This window comes from Lynx canadensis, chromosome C1 (assembly GCF_007474595.2).
Source record: "Lynx canadensis isolate LIC74 chromosome C1, mLynCan4.pri.v2, whole genome shotgun sequence".
NCBI classification, from domain to species: Eukaryota; Metazoa; Chordata; class Mammalia; order Carnivora; family Felidae; genus Lynx; species Lynx canadensis.
The window spans coordinates 162408346-162432698 of record NC_044310.1 but is presented as its reverse complement, the minus strand read 5'-3'; the positions used below and the strand labels follow the sequence as shown (position 1 = coordinate 162432698).

At 41.1% G+C, this 24353-nt stretch overlaps 1 protein-coding gene and 1 non-coding gene across 7 annotated transcripts in view; one reads left to right on the top strand and one right to left on the bottom strand.

Moving 5' to 3' along the window:
- Positions 1 to 20504, top strand: part of WIPF1 (WAS/WASL interacting protein family member 1) — an 89217-nt gene extending 68713 nt beyond the window's left edge. For 5 of the 6 annotated variants that reach the window (XM_030325344.1, XM_030325346.1, XM_030325343.1 and 2 more), the window contains 3 exons: positions 3476 to 3688; positions 4405 to 4518; positions 9779 to 12844. In XM_030325344.1, coding sequence (XP_030181204.1) covers positions 3476 to 3688; positions 4405 to 4518; positions 9779 to 9834 — 383 coding nt within the window. In that variant the 3' untranslated portion in view covers positions 9835 to 12844. Of the gene's footprint in view, positions 1 to 3475; positions 3689 to 4404; positions 4519 to 9778; positions 12845 to 19994 lie in introns of those variants that run through there. The other variant, XR_003970856.1, reaches the window with a different exon arrangement.
- LOC115522583 lies at positions 19237 to 19343 on the bottom strand. The gene has a single exon (XR_003971482.1). It is a non-coding gene; the product is annotated as a U6 spliceosomal RNA (small nuclear RNA).
- Positions 20505 to 24353: the final 3849 nt, after the last annotated feature.

Here is a 24353-nt window from a genome sequence, read left to right as displayed (position 1 = left end):
GCTACAAATCTGAAAAGCTACTAGTAGTCCCTTCAGTCCGATCCCTGCACATCATGGCATCTCATTAAGTATTCTTCAAAGAACAAACGAGAACAGATAGTCCGATGAATGAAGTGCAATGTTTTCTTCTTATCTAACCACTATGGGTTTTCCCCCAAGGTGATTGAAGAGCTGTTTGCATGACTCTACCAAATAGACAAATCAACAGATTCATTCTTCCCCTAAATAGGATAGGCTGTGACATATAGCTGTAACATTTATTATTTCTTTCTTTCTTTTTTTTTTAGTGTTCATTTATTTCTGAGAGAGAGAGAGCATGAGCAGGGGAGGGGCAGAGAGGGAGGAAGACAGAGCATCCCAAGTATGTTCCACACAGTCAACACAGAACCCGAGGCGGGGCTCAAACTCACCAATGTGAGTCATGACCTGAGCCGAAATCGAGAGTTGGATGTTTAACTGACTGAGCCACTCAGGCGCCCCTATTTATTATTTCCTTTGATTACCTAAATCACGTCTGTTTATTATGGAAAATACAGAAAAATATAAAGACAACAAAAATGATCTGTATTCCTTCACTACCACCACCCAGAAATAATCATTCGTAACATTTCTTATTATCTTTTCAATCTTTTCATTTTTTTTAAACTTTTTTTTTTAACGTTTATTTTTTGAGAGACAGAGTGTGAACAGAGGAGGGGCAGGGAGAGAGGGTGTCACAAGAATATGAAGCAGGCTCCAGGCTCTGAGCTGTCAGCACAGAGCCCCATGTGGGGCTCAAACTCATGAACCACGAGATCGTCACCTGAGTCAAAGTTGGATGCTTAACCAACTCAGCCACCCAGGTGCCCCTTTTCATTCTTTTTAAAATGTATGGTTTATAGGGGTGCCCAGCTGGCTCAGTCAGTAGAGATGCGACTCCTGAACTTGGGGTCCTGAGTTCAAGCCCCATGTTGGGCATAGAGCTTAACTAAAACAAAAAAGGAAGAAAGAAAAAGAAATAAAATGTGTGTGTATATTTATATATACGCATATATATGTTTACAAAATCAGTATCACACTATGCATACTATTTGATAGTTTGTTTTTTATTTAACAATCTCATTAACATTTTCTGATAGGATTAACTATTCTTCTACAGCTTAACTTCTAATGGCTGCATAATAATGGCCTACAAATGTACCTTAATTTATTTAATCATATGGACCATCTCTAGATTTTTGCTGTTGCAGACAATGCAAGGAATACATTCTTGTATCTAAATATTTTTGCACATTTCTATGTGTTTCCTTTGGATTAAATCCTTGAAATGCAATATTTTGGTCAGGTATTCAGGACAAATTATAGATTTCATAGGTTTTGCCAAATTGAAAATTCTTACCAACTTACATTCCTACAAGGATCCCATGAGAGGTCATCAAGGACCATCTGTATTTTGAGAGGTGGGTTGGCTTGGTGTGGGCTTTAGAATTTAACATATTTGGAGCCAAATCCGGACTCTTGCAGTCATTAGCCTCCTGACTTGAGCTTTTTAACCTTCCAACATCAGAGGCCTCATCTGCTGTCCCTACACTTCTCAGGGTCGTAAGAGTTAAATGAGACAAGTATGTATCGTGGTTATCTTAATCCCTAGCACGCAGTACCATTCAATGATGGCTTATTATTATTTTATTATTAGAAATTGAAATCTGTTTTTTGTTATGCATGCCGAGGGTTAGAGCAGGGGGCCTAGAAGGTTGGAGAGTTAGGAACATGAACATTTACATTAAAAAAAAGAGAGAGAAAGATACCAGGTTGATCAAGTTAATAGCACCAGGCCCCATAATATTGGAAATCTAGTTTGCATTTAGTGACAGTTATGTAGCGATAGTACCAGTGAAGTTCACCCACAGCATGTGAGACACTTGCCCCCCAATAAATCATCTCCTCCTGACTGGGACTCCAGCAATTGCAAACAGATGGGGCAATAAATAAACCCTGCTGGGAAAAGCACTGAAGACTCCTTGAGAGGCCAGCCAGGGCTGGGCACGCCTCTCACCCCCATCAGGGGTTTGGGCCAAGACTTCGGGCAGGGATACCTGCAATGGCTGGGTTGTTTGTTTTAAGGCCCTCCAGTTGGTTTCTGATTCTGTAGTTAATAAGAGATATTTACATTTATAGAGCTATAACATGTATTTACATAAAATGCCAGCATCTTGCAAGCAAAGCATGCTGCTGAAGACCAGGAATAATTACTAAGGCCATTTTGATTTGCATCAGAATGCTCAAGTTCTTTTTTTTTTTTTTTTTCATTTACTCATAATCCAAATAGCCTCTGAATTTGGAAGATGGGACAAGCAAGAGAGGTTTCTTTTGTATTATCAAAAAGAAGAATTTTGCTTTTTTTTAGGAAATTAAAATTTTCTGATTCTACCATACCACTGAATTTTTTAAAATGGTTTCAAATACTTAAAGAGTACTTTTTATTTGATTTTTTGGCTACTTACTCCTGGCAAGAGTGCTGTGAGATGACTATCAGGTGCTCTTAGGTATATAGTAATTAAGTTCCATGTAGTAACCAGCTTGCTCAGGGTCAGGGCTCTACGCCAGCATGTGTAGCCATGCACAGGGACTAGCTGTTTGTTGCTCCCTGTTAGTCTGCCACCCCAAAAGAGGAAGAACCAAAAAGGAACTCCTGCCATTCTCAGGATGATTGGTATTTGGCTTCCTGATGCCACATGTCTGGAAACAGATTGTATGCATCATGGAAACATGCGTGTGTAATTAGCAATACCAGTGTGCATTTAAAAAATCTAGTCCCTCTAAAGACCTAAAATAACTTCATAACTATCTTATTCTTTTTGTAATTCTTTAAAAAATTTTTTTAAATGTTTTTATTTATTTTTGAGACAGAGAGAGACAGAGCATGAGCAGGGGAGGGGCAGAGAGAGAGAGGGAGACACAGAATCCTAAGCAGGCTCCAGGCTCTGAGCTGTCAGCACAGAGCTTGACGTGGGGCTCGAACTCACAGACTGTGAGATCACGACCTTAGCTGAAGTCGGGCGCTTAACTGACTGAGCCACCCAGGCACCCCAGTAATTCTTTTTTAAATGGCGTTTATTTCATAATTGTCACAGAAACTAGTTCAGTAGCTATTTAAAAGGATTATAAAGTGTTTTTTAAAGTATACAGCTGTCAGTATACATGGATTAATTATCACCTGTTCTCAACCTAACTGTATCAGTACTGTCTCAAAACCAAAACAGCCATTTAACTATCAATATGCACTCTTTATACACAAACATGTGTATGTAAGTTCAGTTCTGTTTATATGTGCTTACTCATTGCTTGACGAAAATCTCTTAGAAAGTCTCCACCATTTCCAATTATAGGGCATGTATCCAGCAGGTGTTCAATAATTGCACATTGATGGTGACATAGCGTTAGTAATGTAGGATGTAAGGTATTGCACTAAATGCTGTCCTTTTTTTTGTTCCAGGCCCTCTCCCACCACCCCCTCCAATAAGCAGAAATGGCAGCACATCTCGGGCCCTGCCTGCCACCCCCCAGTTGCCGTCCAGGAGTGGAGTAGATAGTGCCAGGAGTGGACCTAGGCCTCCTCTTCCTCCCGACAGGCCTGGTGCTGGGGCACCTCCCCCTCCTCCACCATCAACATCAATTAGAAATGGCTTCCAAGACTCTTCAGGTGAAGGTAAGGTGGGGTACCAACTCCTTGGAAACATTTTCAGGCTATGGGACAACTGAATGGTAAATTTGTGTTTGTTGTTTGTGTGCTTACATTAACATTTCTTGTTTCTGTGAACCTCATTCTTATCACACTGCACTGCTCTGATCTAAGTAACCATTAGAGACCACTATAATTTCAAATTAAAAGTGGTAATCCTCCCTCCTCCACTTTTCAAAAAGGCAGTTCATTTTTCTCTCTCCTTGTTAAAGTCTCATTTTGGTTAACTTTCTAGAAGATCCCAGGACTCACTCTGAAAAAAAAATTTTTTTTGTAGTTTACCTTATTACCTACCTTATCTACCTTTCTCAACAGTTGGCTGTAGTCAAGAGGCACCATGGTTTACAGTTCATAAGCCAGTTTCCCCTGCCTTTGTTATGAGAGGGCCCCAGTTACTTCTTTGCCCACTGGTGGGAAAAAAGGTATCTCCGACTTTAGCCCCTAGCTCCTGAGAGGGACTGGCTGGGTCCTAATCACTCTAATTAAAGTCACTTGGATTATTTATCTGTCTTTGCTTTGATTTGCTTTGTATTCCATTGATGTGCTAATCAGTGACTTGTAGCATTTCGAGCTTTAAATTTCTAGGCATACAACTAGAAGTGATCTCTGCAGTTCTCTCCTTTCATTACATAAATCTTTATAGCAGATTGTTACTGAAGATACTGTTCGTTTCTCTCTCTCAGATGAGTGGGAAAGCAGATTCTACTTCCATCCGATTTCTGATTTGCCACCTCCAGAGCCATATGTACCAACGGCCAAAAGTTATCCCAGTAAACTGGCAAGAAATGAAACCCGGAGTGAGTATTTCTGCAAGGACTTTTGGTGGCTTCATACTGGAATAGCCTGGGTTATATACAACTCAGGGTTGTATAGGAAATCCAGGCCTCTTGCCTAGTGTGGGGCAGAGAGCCCCATATGGAGCTGTCTACATTCTGGTAAACTCCCCTTCCACAAGCAATAGGGAAAAATGGAGATATCCAGAAGGCATATGAGAAATGATCATTTTAATGTGTCATTACAAGCTCAAAATAACTGGTTTGCTAATAGGTTAAATTTTATTGCTTTGCTTGTTTGGACAGCCTTCCCAATTTCGATTTTCCTAAGATAGCACAAATAGAGGCATCTTCTATTACTACCAGTTTTGAGACTAGCCAAATGTCTTAATAATTATAACAAAAACTCACTGTAACTGCTTTGATATTTTCAATATATTAGGATTAGGAGCACCTGGCAGGCTTAGTCAGTAGAGCATGTGACTCTCTTGATCTCAGGGTCTTGACTTCAAGCCCCATGTTGGGTGTAGAGATTACTTAAAAAAATAATAAGGGGAGGGGCGCCTGGGTGGCTCAGTCGGTTGAGCGTCCGACTTCAGCTCAGGTCACGATCTCACGGTCCGTGAGTTCGAGCCCCGCGTTGGGCTCTGGGCTGATGGCTCGGAGCCTGGAGCCTGCTTCCAACTCTGTGTCTCCCTCTCTCTCTGCCCCTCCCCCATTCATGCTCTGTCTCTCTCTGTCTCAAAAATAAATAAATGTTAAAAAAATAATAATAATAATAATAATAATAAGGGGATGGGGCACCTGGGTGGCTCAGTCTGTTAAGCATCTGACTCTTGATTTTGGCTTGGGTCATGATCTTGCAGTTTGTGGGTCCAAGCCCCTCATCAGGTTCTGTGCTGACAGTGTACGGAGCCTGCTTGGGATTCTGTGTTTCTCTCTCTCTCTCTCTCTCTCTCTCTCTAAATATAAATAAGCTTTAAAAAATTAAAAAATAAATAAATGAAAATATTAAGAGGCACCTGACTGGCTCAGTCAGTGGAGCATGCTCTTGATCTCTGGGTTGTGAGCTCGAGCCCCACCTTGGGTGTAGAGATTACTAAAAAAATAAAATCTTAAAAATATTAAAGTAAAATAAAATAAATATATTATGATTTTAGTTTCTAGAACATTACATGAAAATTTTAAATACACCCATAATCTTTCTACATAATCTTCATAAAATCTCCACATAACATTTATTTTCATTTTACCAGGTCCTCTGCTCATTTTTATCCATATAACTCAAATTGATTTGTAGTTATAATTATAGAGTGCAGTTTTTTGGTGGGATTCACATGATTTTGCTTAGTAAAACACTTGCCCATTCCATCAAGTCAGCATACAGTAATTTAGTTTACCATTATTGGACATTTAGATTGTTTCTGGGTTTTACTAAAATATGTAATGCCACCATGAAGAAGTGAATCTCCTTTCTCCTGTTGAAACAAAAAGGTGAACAAGAAGAAATAGTGAAACTGAAATTTCAACACAATAAGTGGTTAGAACTCAGAAAGAATTAGCATGAAATATACAGATTCAGTGCTGAGGCTCAGACGTGTGACAGTCTTAGATTTAGAACCAAACTCCCAAACCAGAAATGTATGGAGAAAAAGTGAGCATTTTCAGATAAATGCCAAAGCGTCCCTAGCCTTGTCCTCATTCCTTAGATGGAGCTCCTCACACATACGCGGTGCCTGTTGACCCTTTAACACACAGTTCTTTTTTTTTTTTTTTTAAGTTTATTTATTTTGAGAGAGAGCGCATGCACACACGTGCATGTGCCAGGGAGGGGCAGAGAGAAAGAGAGGGAGAGAGAGAGAACCCTAAGCAGGCTCCATGCAGTCAGCACGGAGCCCCACTTGAGGATCGAGCTCACAAACCATGAGATCATGAGCTGAGCTGAAATCAAGAGCCAGAGGCTCAACCAACTGAGCCACCTGGTGCCCCAACACACAGTTCTTAAATAATTTTTGGTTGGTTGTTTCCCAGCCACTGAGCAGATTCATAGCTGAAGTCAAGGCTGGTTAAAAGCAAAATCAGTGGCTTCAGGGAGACGTGATAGGTGGGAGTCCCAGGTCCTGAGAGGGACTGGCTGTGTGACAGGGGCACAGAGTTGTACTTTGTATCATAGCACAGGACAATACAGGAGTTTCCGCGGGGTTGTGAAGAATAGGTCAAACTGTGCTCTGTGCCTCTGCTGAAGAATTCAAAGAATTAGAAAATATTTTATTTTATTTTTAATGTTATTTATTTATTTATTTTGAGAGGCAGAGAAAGCGAGAGCAGGGGAGGGACAGAGAGAGAGGGAGAGAGAATCCCAAGTGGGCCCTGTGCTGTCTGTGCTGTCAGTGTGGGGCTCGATCTCACAGACTGTGAGATCATGACCTGAGTCATAAGTCAGACGCTCAACCGACTGAGCCACCCAGGCACACTAGAAAATATTTTTTAAAATTTCCATGAACAAATGCCAGAAGTAAACAGAATACTGCTGCTTGGCAGGGAAAGTGTAATTACTAGAAAAACTCATTTATGTGGAATACTCTATTCCTAGAAGATAACTAATAAAAAAGGTGTAAGTGTAATACATTTATACAAGAGTGGAAAATAAGCCTTTGTGTGGGACAGGTATCTTTGTTCTGTGTGTGTGTGTGGCGTGAAGAGGGGCTTCTCTCTGATAAGAAAACAGCTTGTTTCTCTTCATTTGGGGGGCACTAAGAAATGAATTCACTTTAAGGGAGCTGTTCACATAGACTCTAAATATTTGTCCTGGTTTCGTGTAAGCATTCTTAATCTACTTGAAGTGCTCTTTGTGTATTTAAGTCAGTAACAGAATCAACCCCCTTCCCCTAGGTTTTTAATTTAATAGCTGAACACATTCCCTTCCCTACCCTTCTGTCTTTAAGACTGAACACAGCCTGAGGACTGGAACTGTCCTGCTTATGATTGCATCTTCCTCAAGTGGCACAGAACCTGAAATATAGTAGGCATTTCAGAATGTTTCTTAAATTGAATTAACGTCCACTGCCCCCAAAAATGTTTTTGTAGAGTTGCTTTAAATATTCCAGCATTCTGGGTGTTGAATGGATTATCTCTGGATCATTTAACTAAAATACTACCGAGTGGTTTTATTCTGCTCCTATAGCTGCCGTGGCCTCCAGGTAGGGCACCAGCCTGGAGGGCACCCAGGCGGCCCTGAGCTGTGCCACCTAATTGCAGCTTTGCATAAGGCCAGCCCTCATTTTTCTAACCACCTGTGGTATGTCAGCTGATGGTCAGGGCTCAATGATAGATGACTGGTTTCCATTTAGATGAGTCTTTGCTTGGGTATGGGCCCAAGAAAAAATGTGGTCGGGACGCAGAAGGAAGAGGCAAGGTAATGGGGTGCCAGTGTCTTCTTCTAACTCCTCCCCTTGCTCAGAGATTTGGTTCTATCTCATAAATCCCTGCTGATATGCCTCCTGAAGAATCTGTCAGTGCCAGCCCACCTTGAAGTCTCTCCAGAGCGGTGGCCACAGCAGCCTTCCTCAACTGACATGTGCCCCTGCTACGTCTGCTCACAGCATCAGAGCACCTGGCTGCATGCCTAACACCTGTTAGATCCTAGAAAAAATGTACCTGAGATAAATGAATTTTAAAAATTGTGAATGGATTTTAAACTTGGTACTGAGAGCCCAGAATATGCATAGTTTTTAAAAGAACACTGTCAATGGAGTGAAGAGAGAACCCACGAAATGGGATAAAATATTTGCAAATCATATATCTGATAAAACATTAATATCCAGAATATATAAAGAAGTCCTACAATTCAGCAACAACAAAAACCCAATTTTTAAAATGGGTTGAATACTTGCATAGACATTTCTCTGAGGAAAATATCCATATTGCCAAAGAAACACATGAAAAGATGCTCAAAATCACTGATCATTAGGGAAATGCAAATAAAACTACAATGAAATACAACTTCACACCTTTTAGGATAGTTACTGTCAAAAAAGCATTGTTGGGGCACCTGGCTGGCTCAGTCAGTTATGCATCCGACTCTTGATTTCAGCTCAGGTCATGATCTCGCGGTTCGTGAGTTTGAGTCTCTCTCCCTTTCTCTCTGCCCTTCCCCTACTCACACACGCATTACTCTCTCTCTCTCTCTCTCTCTTTCTTTCTCAAAATAAGCTTTTTTTTAAAAAGCATTGTTTAGAAATTAGAAGATACCTAAATGCCCAACAAAAGGGGATTGATTATAGTATACTGTATAATAGAATGTAATGTGTCATTAATAATTATATGTATAAACAGTAACGACTCTTGAAAAAGATTCAGACCAACTACATATGATCCTATTTGGGGAAGAAAAAAGGGAACTGTTTATATAGAGAAAATAAATGGAAAATATTTACATAATGTTATTGGTTATCTCCAGGTGGTACAGTCATTGGTGAGATTTTGTTTTGTTTTTGTTCATCAATATTTTCTGAATCTGTCATAAATACATACTATGTTTGTGGCAAGAAGACAAGTACTTTTTAAAATTTTTCTTGGGGCTCCTGGGTGGCTCAGTCAGTTAAGCGTCCAACTTTGGCTTAGGTCATGATCTCACAGTTTGTGGATTTGAGCCCCACATAGGACTCTTCACTGACAGCATGGAACCTGCTTAGGATTCTCTCTCCCTCTCTTTCTGTCCCTCCACTGCTTGTGTTTTGTTTTGGTTTTTTTCCCCTCTCTCTCAATAAATAATTAAACTTTTTATTTTTTTTAATTTTTTAATTTTTTTTTTTTTTTTTTTTGAGAGAGAGAGAGAGCACAAGCAGAAAAGGGGCAGGGAGAGAGGGAGACACAGAGTCTGAAGCAGGCTCCAGGCTCTGAGCTGTCAGCACAGAGTCCAACGCAGGACTCGAACCCATGAACCACAAGATCATGATCTGAGCTGAAGTCTGATGCTTAACCAACTTAACCACCCAGGCACCCCTAAATAAGTAAACTTTAAAAAACTGTTTACAATTTTTTTCCCTTGATTACACAAGTACTCAGTAGCCAGTGGTGGGTCACCCATCTCTAGTAATGTTCATTCAGATCCTCACTTGCTTCTTCCCCTCACTTGTTACTTCTCATTCACATATGCCAGTTATTTACAGCCTTGGTCATAGAGGGTGAGGTAGTGGGTACTTTTGCAACCATCCTTCAGTTTGTATAGTGAGATCACAAGCTTTCTAACCAAAATTTGTATTTTGTCTATGTTTTCATCAAGGTGGATCCAACCGAAGAGAAAGGGGTGCCCCTCCACTCCCTCCCATCCCGAGGTGATCTTTACCTGCTCTTCTCCATCTGAGCCCAAGAGCTACTTCTGTTGTTACTATCCAAGGGCTGCAAACCCTCCTCCCCTTGTCTTCCCTTGGCCCCTTTATACTGGCAATAGGGAGGAAGGTAGGGTAACATGGGAATGTGTGTGTGGGGGTGGGTGGGGGGGGGTGGGAATGCAGGAAAGAAATGCACCTGGCTTTTTATGTTGTGTATATTCTCAAAGCTATTGCTTGCTTCAGCTACAGCCCGCCAGCATTGGTTGCTTAGGGGTCAGTAGGCTTTTGTGGCAAGGTGGCAGAGATGAATTGTGTCCTAGCTCTCAACCAACCAAATTCAAACATTCACTGCTTATTTGCTACAGACTGTAATATTAAAGTCCCTGAGAGCTATTTGCTTCCACGCCCTTTTTGCATGCTTGGCTTTCTGTCCGATTGCATGCACCACAGACCATGGAAGCAAGTTGCTGCATCAGGGCTCATGTAACATTTTTCAGTTACAGGATGTCCAATCTTTGGCAGTCTGAGATAAGCTCTAGGATAGAGCTTTCCAACGGAAATACAATGTGAGCCACCTAAGCAGTTTTTTAATTTCTAGTAGCTACATTAAAAAAGGACAAGGGGAAATTAATTTTAATATATTTTATTTAACCCAAATACCCAAAATATTATCATTTCAACCTGCAATTAGTATAACAACTATTAAGGAGATATTTCACATTGTGTTTTGGTACTAAGTCTTCAAAATGCAGGTATATTTTACGTTGAGAGTACATCTCCTTTCCGACTAGTCACATCCCAAGTGCTCAGCCACATGTGGCTGGCGGCTACCATATTGGACAGCACAGGCACAGAAGACAGAGGATGGTACAAAAACCTCTTATTTCAAAAACAGACAAACAAAGAAAATGCAAGATGAGCTTTAGCCATTCAAAAAGTACTAAAAATGAGGTTAGGACCTAACACCTTGTTTGGCAGACAGTTTGATCTTAGATTTTGCTCCCTTATTCCCCCTCTTGCCTTAACATCTGTTGCTTCACAATACCAAGGTCAGAAATTGATCTCACAGGGTGTACAGTCACGTGGAATAAAGCCATGGGAAAGAAACCGAAAGCCAGCTGGGGCTTTGGGGCTCAGAGCCAGCTGCCTTGAGCTCACCTATCAGTTGGATTCCTGCCTTGCACTTCATTTCCTCCCCTGTCTAGCTTGCACATCAGGGCAGGGAGGCTCGTAGGCTCCACAGTTGTGCGAGAAAGTTAGGAAAAGGTGGCAAACTGGAAATGTGGAGGAAGGAAGCAGGTTTGGGTTGATGGGCAAAACTCTAATCTAAATCTGATGTTGATGGGGTTGAGAGACATTGCTACTACAAATTGAAGAGAATTTGTCTTGACTCTGCCGGGGGAATCACTTGCCTTGGATCTATACAAATACAGCTCCATGGGAAGGACCATAGGGACGAGCCAGCCTTGCCCTTTTTTTGTATGATTTTTGTTTACAAAACTTTACTGGGACTTTTAAATCTAGCTATAGATTGGGGGAGGGGGAGTATTTCCATTTAGATGTTTTATATGGTTGATTATGTTTAAAATTACCATTGCTTATTTTTTAAAAGCACGTGGCCACATATATATATATGTATACCTAAACTTTGTATCCTGGTTTCAGTGTATTCATGTATTCCTGGGAGATGCTAACGAGAAATCAATCCAAAGAAAAATTTGAAAGACACATTCCTATTTATAGAATAAATAATTGTTTCATTTATATAAAAGCAAAAGAACTTAGAGTTCTAATAAATGGGATATCTAATAAATTATGAAGTTGCCCATTTGAATATATTGTATTTTTGTAACTTTCCTTGCCAAAGTCTTGGGCTTAGAAGATTAGAGAACTTGGTTTTTCTAACTCTCCTCTACCATTCATCTGTCTGTCATACAGTCATTTGGGGCCCTTTACCCAAAGAGAATTAAGAAATATAAAAGTGTAACAAGCGTGGCAAAGTATTTTCAAAAAAACATTTTTTTTTAGGTAATAGCATCATTTTATTTTGGATTCTTTGATCAGATATCAATAGTTGATACAAATCCTTATGATAAAGCCTTATGACCCACTTTAGAAAAGACGGAATCTGGCCTTAATAGCAAATATGGCATAGAAAAGTCTGATCCAAAGGATTTTGGATCTGAATTTTATAAGGGGCAGTAAGAATGGCCAATTTCCTTGTATATCCCAACCTCATAGTGCCCTCCTAACGTCTGAAACAGAGCCACAGTACAGAGTTGCTCTTCATCCAGGACAGAGAAGTTTTAGCAGGTCTTTTTTTAAGTAAATGTTTCATTAATACACCTACACCCTTTCTTTGAAAGTTGGCAACCTAATTGCAGCCCAAACTGAATAATTTCTATGCTAAAATCTTCAACTATGGCAAATCACAAAAATGAATATTTTCTTCCCTGAAATCAGGGCTCACATTTGGTTTTTTTCCACAATATTTCCAGATAAATGTATTCAAGATGCAATACAGTATTTTAATATTCACATATCATTTTATATTGAAATGTATTACAGTATTAAAATTCAGTGTTCCATATTTATTTCACTATGCATTTTATTTAGTAGAAGCCGAGAGAAATGTTTAATCCAATGGTGCCTTACTTTGTGATTTGAAAGAAATCGACTTTTTATGTCTAAGTAGCAGATTATTTGCATATTTGTAAAAACTGTTAGGCTTTTATATTTTAACTTGTAATACCAATTTTGTTATTTTAGTAGCAGAAATGGGATGATTGTTAAAGTGGCCAAAATTTTTTGGCATGAAATTAATTTTTCCCTGTTTATAGTCAGGGACAGTAAAGGAAAAAAAAATGTTTTTCATACCACTGCATTATGTAAACATGCACATTTTGGTATCGATGTCATTAGGACAGTTTAAATGGTGGGGTAGAGTCTACCCTAGACATCTGCGTCTTTGTAAGTTAGCCAGACAATAAATAAAAGCAGAATGACAAGAGTGTCAACTGGTGGTTTTTATTTAAGTATTGTCTATGTAAATACAAATGAAAAAGCAAGTGTCTGTTTTCTGTTTTACACTTTGGTAAAGAAAGACAAACTCAAAGAAAAGAAAAGGAGAAGGTAGTGGTGGAGGTTCATGGTGTGTGTACCTCACATCTACTTTCTAATCCCTTGTTTGCTTTTCCTGAGAACCTGCATCATAGCCAAAGTCTGCTGTCTGTTTACTTGAAGCAGATGCTTTAAGACTCTAAGGTACAGATGGATGGTGGGACCAATGGGCCAGGAAACCACAAAGAATAGAATTGACATTGAGAAATACAGGAAAGGCCAGGGGGAATTTAGGGGGCCCGATAATTTTTTTAATTATCTGCTGCGCACATGTGTGTACGTATCTTAATGCAGTCTAATGGTTAAGAGATTAGAAGACCTGCGTCCATCTCTTACTTGCAAGTTGCAAACTTTTCTAAGCCTCCACTTCCTTATCTACAAGGTAAGTAACTATCTTACAGGATTAATAAATGCATTAAATGAGATAATACACTCAGTACTTGGCCTGACTTATTCTGGCACTCAGTAACTGGTAGCCAGGTAGCCACTCTTGGTAAAACAACAAATATTTATATAATGATCCCAAATTTACTGGAGCCAAACTGCCCGAAAGGGAATTTCCTAATGTACCTGTAAAGGAAGAGGCAATAGCAGGCAGACTATCTGTACCAGAAATGCAAAGCAACCTCCAGACAGAGGACACCTCACATGATGTCCCTTCAACCTCACAGGCCTGAAAAATGAAAATTCATGCTGCTATGGTCATCAAGGAAATTATTAGATTCCATTTGGAAGTAAGACCTGGAAAGAACCTATATATAGGGCAGCCTCAGAATTTATGATCCACGAGTAGAACACTTTTGAGAGTAGGAGGGAATACTGATAATTGTTGCTTTGGCACAACAGGTACAAACTGGGGCTGCCCTGGAAAACTGGGCTGTGTGGTCACCCCATTTGGAGGTCATCTAGTCCCACCCTCTGGTCTTACAGATGAGTATATAAGACCCCAAATCACATACTACTAATGCACAAGCAGCTTGGCCTGTCACCTCACCACCACACGCCCTCTTATTTTTTCTTAAGATTTGATTTTTAAGTAATCTCCACCCCCAACCTGGGGCTCAAACTCACAACCCAGAGATCAAGAGTCACACGTTCCGCCAACTGAGCCAGCCAGGTGCCCCAACGCTCCCTTCATTATGATCCTCCCCACCTCTAGCGCAAGTCTCTGCTTCATGTGTCTTTCACATCTGCTGGAAAGAAAAGACCAGATGACAAGCTACAGGGTCAGAGAACAAGCCCAGCACATGCAAATTTGGATCTGGATCCTAGCTCTGCCACTTGCTCCCTGGAAGGCCAATGACAAGGTATTTAAGCCCTCTGAGTTCTAATTTCCTCAACTGCAAAATGTTTACAGTGCTTAAATATACAGAACATCAGGCAAAATAACGGGCATATGTCAGGCGCTCAATGAAAGTTAGTTCCATTCGATTTTCTAATCCCTTTGCTATCAAACTGAGGCCATATTCAGGAAGGCATTTTCAGTGCATTCAGAAGAGTCTGCTAAAGTTTGGGGCGCCTGGGTGGCTCAGTCAGTGGAGGGTCTGACTTGATTTTGGCTCAGGTCATGATCTCGTATTTTGTGAAATCGAGCCCCACATGAGGCTCTCTGCTGACAGCTTGGAGCCTGCTTGGGACTCTCTCTCTTCCTCTCTCTCTGCACCCACTCTCTGTCTCAAAATAAACATTTTAAAAAAGAGTCTAATAAAATTTAATTGCAACACTCTTAGGATAAAAATTGCTTTCAAAACTGGCCTCATTTGTTAAAACTGGAATCATTCATTTGGTTCATTCAGCCATTCGGTACATTTTTATGTACCAGCCTCACCACAACCAAATAGTGTCCCCACTCTATCTGAGGAATGGTCTCGGAGTAGCAGTTACCCTGCTCCCACCAGTCACAAGTGCCAAAGCAACAGAGAGTTTTCTATTAAGAAGAGAAAGTGAATACTTTATAATTTTCCTCCCTTAAGGGATTATTTGGTTTCTTTTCTCCTTTCATCTCAATGGGTGAATTAAATTTATTATTATTATTATTATTATTATTATTATTATTATTATTTTACAGAGGGGGAGAGAGCAGGATAGGGGGGACACAGAATCTTAAGCAGGCTCCACACTCAGCAGGGAGCCTGAAGCAGGGCTCAATCCCACAATCCTGGGATCATCACCTGAGCCAAAATCAAGAGTCAGATGCTCAACCGACTGGGCCACCCAGGTGCCCCAAATTAAATTGATTTAAAATTTTTTTTAAACTACAGGAAAACTGGAGGTGGGGGAGGGAAGGTTTTAGAAAAAGTTTTGATGGCCTATAAAAATGTCTTTTTACTTTTTGATTAATTTTTTTGAGAGAGAGAGGGTGCAAGTGAGTGAGGGGCAGAGAGAGGGAGGGAGAGAGGGAATCCCACAAGGGGCAGGGAGAGATGGAGAAGTAGGGCTCACCCGAAGTGGAGCAGGGGCTCACCTGATGTGGGATGCGGGACTCGAACTCACAGACCATGACATCATGACCGGAGCCAAAGTCAGATACTTAACTGACTGAGCCACCCGGGTGCCCTGCTTTTTTTTATTAATTCCTAAAGGATTCCCCAGTTCCCTGACATTCCGATTAACTGAAGGCTTCCTGGACATATAATTTAGAGTGGCCCCTTTCTCTGCTGTCTTCCCCACAGCCTGGCTTCCCTGCACTCTGAGCACTTGGTCCTTCATGTCTGTCTCTGGAGCTATAGTTAGCTGCAGGATTCCCCCACTACCCGAAAGCAGAGCGCTCCTATGAAAACTTTCCTAAGCCAAAATGGCATAAAGCGAAGAAACAATTACCGTGAACTCACATGGAAAATTTTTTGAGCATTCTCAGACCCAGAAAAACAATCTCTCTTTGGCTTCTCTGGTCCCTTAGGACACATCTTGCTAATGGATGTGCAAGATAAATTGAGATAAAGCACAGATGCTCAGAGGCAAGGTTCAAAGCTACAGAGCTTGATGCTGAGATGCCCAGTGTGGTTTCCAGGGAAGGGGCTTGGCGGTGCCACCCTCACGGCTTGGGGCTTGCACTGCTTCTACAATGGCTTGCTGCAAAACAAACACTGAACGCTATTTTCACTTTTTGCCTTTTTCCTAAAAGCAAAACTCTCTTTGGATTTCTTTCAGTTAGCAAAAAGGTACAATGTAGGTCTTCCATAAAAGTGAAGTGGCCTACTGCAACCTTTCAAAAAATCGGGGGATACCTGTACACATTTCTCTTATTGGTAAATGTTTGAAATGTCCCATCAACACTCTACCACGAATTCCTTAGCATTACAGAGGCACATTTACAGGAAGCTAAGGAAGCTCCAGCTTTGGGACCTCCACTTGCAAGGATCCCTTCTAATAAGGAAGGACTCATTTTTACATCTAATGTTTTATTCATGATTTTATACTAATTTTCTTAATATAGCAGCCTAAATTGTCTAAAGCTCAGCCCCACAAAACCTGTCCTTGCTTTATTGCCCTTCCCAGCTTCTGATAGAGAAATCAACCAAAGTGCGTATCTTAAAGCTTTCTTAAGCCACCAGCTTTCCATAACAGTGACAGGAGGGTCCCTGACAAATAGAAGACAGCAAAAGTTGTGTGCTCCTTTTTACTCCCAGAGTGGTCAGTAGATATTTCTAAAATAATTCAATCATTGTACTGCTCACATTGCATTAGAGTCACTTAAAGGCCCCACAATGTGACCCATCTAGATAACATGTTTGACCTCTGAGGGGTCTGGGAAAGAAGTCTGGATGCTATTAGACATTGAGCTCAGATTTAGCTTAAATTTTGCCCAGGAAGATGCCTGCCAGCTACACAGCTACACACCTACAGCTGGTGTATCCATCATGGACTCAACATAAATGTGTTTTAGTCATGAGGAACTCCCACCCTTTTCCTGTTTTCTGTCTCCAAGCAGTTTAGTAAGTTAAAGGTCAACTGTCAAAATGCTATCTATTTAAGATAGGTACCTGAAGCAAATATCAGATAATTGGGAAACCCTAATGCCTTATGGAGCTATTGTATTCCCAAAGATCCATTTTTACATGTATTCATTCAAATAAACAACACTGATTGAGTAGCTACAATTTATTAGGCATAGGGAATATGAAGATACATATTATACAATAGGAAGCACTAGTCCTAGAATCAAGGGTCTACATTCTAGATTTAACAAGAACATCAGCCAGTAGGCACAAACCCACTCTACCACTGGTTCTAGAGACATGCTCCTCACCACCAACACAAGGCTGGTTGGCTGTGTGCACGAAAGGGAAATTCCCTCCCCCTTGGTGCTTCCTGCTTGGACTTACTCTTAGAGCAAAGGTATGGACAGGTCCCAGATGGGGCCACCATAGAAAAATGGAAAAATATATCTAACACAGAAGTGTAAACACAAGACCCATTGCCTAATTTACTTATCTAGATGACAACATAAATATTGTTTTCATTTTCCATATAACCACCACCAGTTATTGATCATCTACTATGTACTACAAATTGTGCTAAGGTCTTTGCAAATATTGCATATGTCATTGTTAGTCAATGTGACTTTACACGTGGAGAATTGAGGCCTGAATCAATTAGAAATTTGCCTCAAGCCACTTGCTGTGATTGGATCCAGAATTCAAACTCAAGGTTGAATAAATACCTTTGAATGGGAAGTCATAATATTATCAACTTTCCATATGCAAGTTTAAAAAAAATACTGACGTTTCATAAAAGCAAGGACACTTTAATAAGCCAAACTCTTAGAATAAAAGATAGTAGGCTCAACTGAACAAACATAGGTTCGTAGGTACATTGTGTTTATTTTCCTCACTGGGCTATGCACTAGCTCTAGTCCCAGACCCACCATTTACCAGCTGGGGCACATTGCCTCTTGTTAAGTGATCTAATTTCTTTTGGTTCTTTGCTCCTTTACAGTTTAAGGAGTGGTCATAACTACCATTTTGACACTTTCAAAAGAACGTACCTGTATTTATCAGTTCATCAGACACTTGCTACCTTTTAAGGTGATCTCAGGGGAGCCTCTAAAATTCAGACATCATTTTTCATTAAGCACAGATTTCTGAAAGTCCCAAACTGCAATGTGAATAGTTAATGTGCTCTTCAGTGTATCTCCCTTGCTTTCTACTGTTCAATATTTGTGGAGTATTTCTTCCAATCCTATTATAAACTTTTTGTATTGAATTTATTTTTTACTCTCCTTGAACTTGGAAAAGTTTAAATTCCAAATCATAGAATTTGCTTTCCCATAATGGCACAAAGTACAAATCATAGAATTTGCTTTCCCATAATGGCACAAAGTACACTTTGTGTTCTTTGCCTCAGTCATACAACCCAGCACTCATTCACAGGGGAAATAAAGGTAAAGCAAAAGACAGTCATGTTCAAAAGAAGTCAAGTAAGTGGCTCCAGAATTTCAGAGTATTTTCACAAACAGTCCCTCATGTTTACCCATGGCAGCCCTGTGGTGGAGGAAGAGACTGATCTCCCATGTTACAAATGCAGGGCTGACACACTAAGGGAGGAAGTGACCTCAAGGTCTTACCCCTGGTGAGTGAAGGGGGCCAAGACTACTTCAGTCACAGTCTTCAAACTGCATTTTTGCCATTGTTGTCTGCATTCATCTAACAAATAGTATTGAGCACCTTCTCAGTAATGAGAAGGCATGGGGTGAATCCAGTTGAAGACACAAAGTTCAGGACCACCTAAATTCCGTGTTTCAGGGGGCTTACAGTCCTTTGTGGACTGAGGCAAGTACACAAATAACTTTAGGACAAGGCAGAATACATGACCTATTCAAAAGCTTGAAGTAATGCATCACCAGGACCCAAAGAAGGTACAACTCTTGTGAACTGGTTGAGCCTTACTGCCCCACACTCAGGTGTGTTTTCCTCATCTTTTTTTCTTCTTAATGTTTGTTTATTTTTGAAAGACAGAGAGAGACAGAACTCCAGCAGGGGAGGGGCAGAGAAAGAGAGAGAGAGAGACAGAATCTGAAGCAGGCTCCAGGCTCCTAGCTGTCAGCACAGAGCCTGATGCGGGACTCAAACTCATGAACAGTGAGATCATGACCTGAGCCAAAGTCGGATGCTTAACCGACTCAGCCACCCAGTCACCCCCCTCATCTTTCTGAGTAAGGCTTCCAGTGTTTCTCAAAATGAAAGTTGTGGACCACTTAAGCACTTAAGGAGTGCTTGTTAAATACAGGTTCCTGGGATCCACCTCAGACCTACCCAAATAAAAATCTCTTGGAACCCAGGAAAATGTTTTTAATATGACCCACTTCACAAATTTGCATGTTATCCTTGCACAGGGAACATGCCAATCTTCTCTGTATCACTCAAATTTCAGTACCTGTACTGCTGAACCAAGAATGAGAATTTATATTTTTAACAAGGTTCAAGGTCATTCTGATGCACATTCCAGATTCAGAATCTCTTTTCTAAGGTGCTACCCCTGAATTTGGGCCTTTGAAAGAATATATTCATATATTTCATATATATTATATGAAAATTAAATCATGAGATGGCATCCACTTTTTGTCATACTAAATACTCCATTTAATACTACCCCCATGCATGCTGATTCATTACAATGCTGTTTGTCTTAAAAATGCTTTTCTTAAAAAAATCAGCTAGCTAGCTAATCTATTACCAAACCCAAAGAAAAAATTGTGTAACAAGAGCACTGCATAGTCCTGGCCAGTAAGCATCAAAACTCCTTACTAAATGTATGTTCTAGTCTGTTTTCTTGAATTACGTATGCTTGCAATGTGTGGCCTTTCTCCATACTTTTTTCTGGTGAGTTCTGGTCAGTAATTTTGATCCAGAGTGCTATCAAAAGATGGTATCACAGATAGTGCCATAAAGAAATACAGAAGAGCACCATGTTGGATGTTACCATTTTTTAAGTAGCCCAAGGTGACTTTAAGTAAATGGTTGTAACAGAGAAAAGGAATCAGCAAGGATCTGGGTGATGGAAATCTTTTGACATTATAAAAGGTATTACAAACTTCTCTTCTACCAGGAAGGATGGACTAACAATTCTGACTGGTAATGGGAAGACACTAGGGCTTGTGACCTCAGGAGATCTAAAGAGAAGACCAAGGCCACATAAGAGGAACCTCTGGACTCAGGGACTTGACTGAAACAGCCTGTTCAATTAAGCTCCCCTGGAACGCACACTCCTGGAGTTAAGGGGGCTGCCTACACTGTGGCTGGGAATGCAGCCTCTAGCACTGCAGTGGTTCACTGCAGCCAATGGAAACTGTTACAACCTGCTAGAAGAGTGGTTTCAAACCTCAGAGAATCACCTGGAGGGCTTGTTGAGACAGGGCCCTGTGCCCCACTTCTGGAGATTCTGATTCAGCAAGTCTAGGAGGGGGCCTGGAAATCTGCATTTCTAACAGAGTTCTATGTTATGCTTGGTTGTACTGGTTTTTAGACCACACTTTTTAACTGGAACTGATCACTATTTATAATAACAGAATACTTTTTTTCTCTGCATTAAACTAATATGTACATATAGCATCAAACCTAAATACTGTGTCCATTGCTTGCATCAGCTTTAAGAAACTTAGCTAAGTAGAAAACTAGTTGGTATGGCACTGTTGTACCTGAGACATAATGGTGTCTTATGATTTCCCAATACTCTTTCTTTGGCCATTAATCATATCCATTACTCTTTTGTTGTTATTACTGTTGTTGCCTTGCCAACATTACCCGGGGGTGGGGGGTGGGGTAGAATCCAAATGTTAATAAGTGTTAATTATGGAGTTTTAAAAATCAAATCAAAACAGCAAAAATCATGAAAAAATAATTCATGAAAGCTGACAAGCCTTCACCCTTAATCATCATCTCAAGGTTAAATAATGATCAGAATTCTTTCAGTTGAAGTACTTATGTTGCATCTTGATGTTTGACTATCATATAAATATAACTGTGCTATTAGGCTCTATTTTTCATTGCAGATGAAATTGATGCATCTTTGTGTGATGTAGTCTGACATAGTAAAATTGTTACTCCCTAGGTAGGATATTCATAAAAATGTAATTATCGTAATCAGAACAGTCTTTAAGCTCATGAGAGGGGATTGCCACATTCGTGATTGGCAGTTTTCAATCATTTCACATATAATAAATAAACTTCTTAAAGCAGCCTTGGGAATCACTGATGTCGTACACAGGGAAACTATTCTGATCAAACAACAAAGGGTGTTGGGAGATGGTGACGGGAGTTCCAGTTGGCTTCCTCTGCCTGGCTTTGGCCAGGACTAGATGGGACTTTCAACAGATTTCATTCGCTTTACTCACCAACAGGTGTAATTAACAGTGCCATTTGCTGGGAAGAAAGAGGTCACAGGAAGACTACCGTTACTGAATAGAATGCATTTATTGTTTTCCTTCTAGAATTCATAACCTGCTGCACGAGTAGCCCAGGAGCTGCTGTGCATGCACCATGCCATGGGGGGCGGGGGGGAACTGTAGCAATGCCATCAGCGGGATTTGACCCTGGGTTAGTTGGGAGCTTCCAGTGTTCTTCATGTCCCCAATCCTGGTTTAGGCAATGTGCTTAATAAATGTAGAGACAGCACCAACAAGCCCATGTTGGTGGGCTAGAGAAATAAAAACCAACAAAAGAAGTCAACAGACAGTTCAATTTGAAGAAGAAAATCACCTATTCAAATTGGACAGTAACTTTGGTTTTGATTCCATCTCTTTTAGAATTACTTAGTGGGGACGAGTTCTTCCCCTGCTCCTGCAGAAAAACCTCCATAATCCCATGACTTGTTTTGATTCATTTTTTGGTAATAAGAGGTCCTACAGCCATTTTAAATCTCCAACACATTCCCAATCAAGAAGTTAGAGATCCAGTCTTGCATAATAATCAACTCCTAGAATCCGATTTAAAGCTGACACTTTTCCCTTTACCCCTCTGGGGCCTTCTGCAGCCGAGCAGCCAGGGAAGGGGGCAAGGTCCATCTGTTCCTTTCCTCCACCTACTGTTTCCAACTGTCTGTGCCCATTTCACTAACCAGCATCTGTTCCTGGGTCAAAGCCGGCAGGGGGAAGAGAAGTAAGCGAGGGAAGAGGGACAAAAGTTCCTCGTTTGCTAGTGGCCTCGCAGGGTGGCTTCTCTGTTTACTAGCTAGGCTATGAAACTGAAGGCTGCCTCTTCCCGGTAAGGGGTGCTCTCACGGTGCCTCAGAGCCCCACCTTCCCTCCCTCCCTCCCCATACCAGGCCCGGGACCTCCTCGCACCTGAAGCTCCTTCCTCAGCTGAAACCCTCTCCCGCTGTCTCAGGCTGCTCCCTGCTGAAGCCTAAGAGCTCCTCTAGGTGGCCCTGTTGGGCAGGAGCTAAGTTTCCCCTTTCCTCCCTCCTCTCTTCCTCTCCCTCCCTCCTCTTCCCCCTGGCCCACTGCCTCCCCTGCTCTTCCTCTCCCCTGCCATCCTCCTCCCCTCCCTCCCCTTACCCCCACTTCCCCCAGTGCTGGCCCACTCAGTCACCAGCCTACTCCAAGCGGCGGGAGATATATGTAAAGCTCTCTAAATGAAGACTTTTCAGTGAGAAAGCATCTTTGGGGTGAGAAAAACCCTCTTCACAAGTCTTCCCTCTCAATCCTCAACACCCTGATATTTTGCTATGGAGACTGGCTGTTCCCCACTTTTGTGGAGAGTCCTACACTAGATGTTACACCCTGGGCTTTTCCTGGAGCCACTTACTGACATCCACTCACTGGGAAAGCTTAGCCTGGCCCCCCCTTCTTCCTCTGGCACTGGTCCTACCCTCAGATGTGTATCTGTTCGGCCTAGAAGGTCAGCCAAAACCTAGGGTTCGGTGAACAGCCACACTTGGTGCCACACTAAGCCCTACCCTCCAGTTTGGTGCCTTTTAGTAACAAAGGAAGTATTTTGGCCTCTATTTGCTACCTTGGGTTTTATTTCCCAGTCTGTTCAGAACCTGGGCGGGGTGCTATTAATTGAGGTGCTATTTATTGAGCCCCCTTTCTACCTTGAATGTAGGCCAAGGATTTGAGTCATGTTACCACTTTTTGGATAATCCCTCTGAAGATCTCTATCCTTTTATGGCTCCTCTCTTTTGCTTGTCATATTTTTTATCTTGATGTCTCAGTGAGAACCTCTTATTTAATATCTTGAAATGTGTCATATGGGAAATAACTAGCTAAAAGCTCTTAGAGTTTTTAGAGTTTTCTTAAGGACTAACTGATTATAACAACTATTTGAGGACATATATATATAACCCTGAAATGAAAATCTTTTAGATAAAACTTTAAAATACTTGAGAAGGAAAAATGGCTTTCAGGGAGATTCCAGTTTTTTCTTGGCTCTGCTGAAGACTAGCTATATGACCTTGGGAAAGTTGCTGCATCTCTCCAAACCTAATTTTTTCATGTATGAAACAAAGAATTTGGCCTAAAAGTCTTCAGGTTCTTTTCCCGCTCTTACCATGAATCTGTGATACCCTGAAAGGAAGTTGAGAGAACACTTCTGTTGCTAAGTATGGATGAAGGTTAACACACAGGCTCCCCTTGGTATTCATGAGGGCTCCCTTCCTCCACTCAAACACATTTACTGAGTGCGTACATCTTTTTTTTTTTAAGTTTATTTAATTTGAGAAAGAAAGAGAGCAAGCAGGGGAGGGGCAGAGAGAGAGGGAGAGAGAATCCCAAGCAGTCTCTGCACTATCAGTGTAGAGCCCCATGCGGGGCTTGAACGCATGAACCTTGAGATCAAGACCTGAGCCCAAATCAAGAGCCGGATACTTAAGCAGCTGAGCCATCAGGCGTCCTCTGAGTACATATATCTTTACACCAGGAGATACTTGGGTGCATAAGATTTCATCCTTGACCCAAGAAGCTTATGAATATGAAGGAGAAGCTAGACTGTTCATGAATATTGTTAAACAATACATGATGCTTTATTTACCCAAGAAACATTTCCTGAGCACCAACCATGGTAAGTACAAAACACTCTGGGATGGTGCTTGGAGTGCAGTGGGTGCAGTTTCCTCTCAGGGCACCATCTTTACATATGTGGGACATCGCTACATAGAAGCCATAATCGGGATGGGTTGAAAGCAGAGCTGGGGGCCATGTGACAGTCCACAGCCCCAGATCCACCCTCACCCCCTTGGTCCTGTGCTTCCAAAGACAAAAACAAAAGATATTTCTATTAGGAAAACGGTGGTGGTGCTTCTCTTCCCTCTCCCTTTCTCTCTCTTTTAAGACGTGATAATCAGTCAGGATTCACTCTGTTTACAGTTTGACTACTTCATAGAAAAATGTGTCTATAAAACACCTGGTAGTTGTAAAAAGGCTTGGGTAAGGCCCAGGGAGCCAGATAAATATATGTTATTTATTCAGCT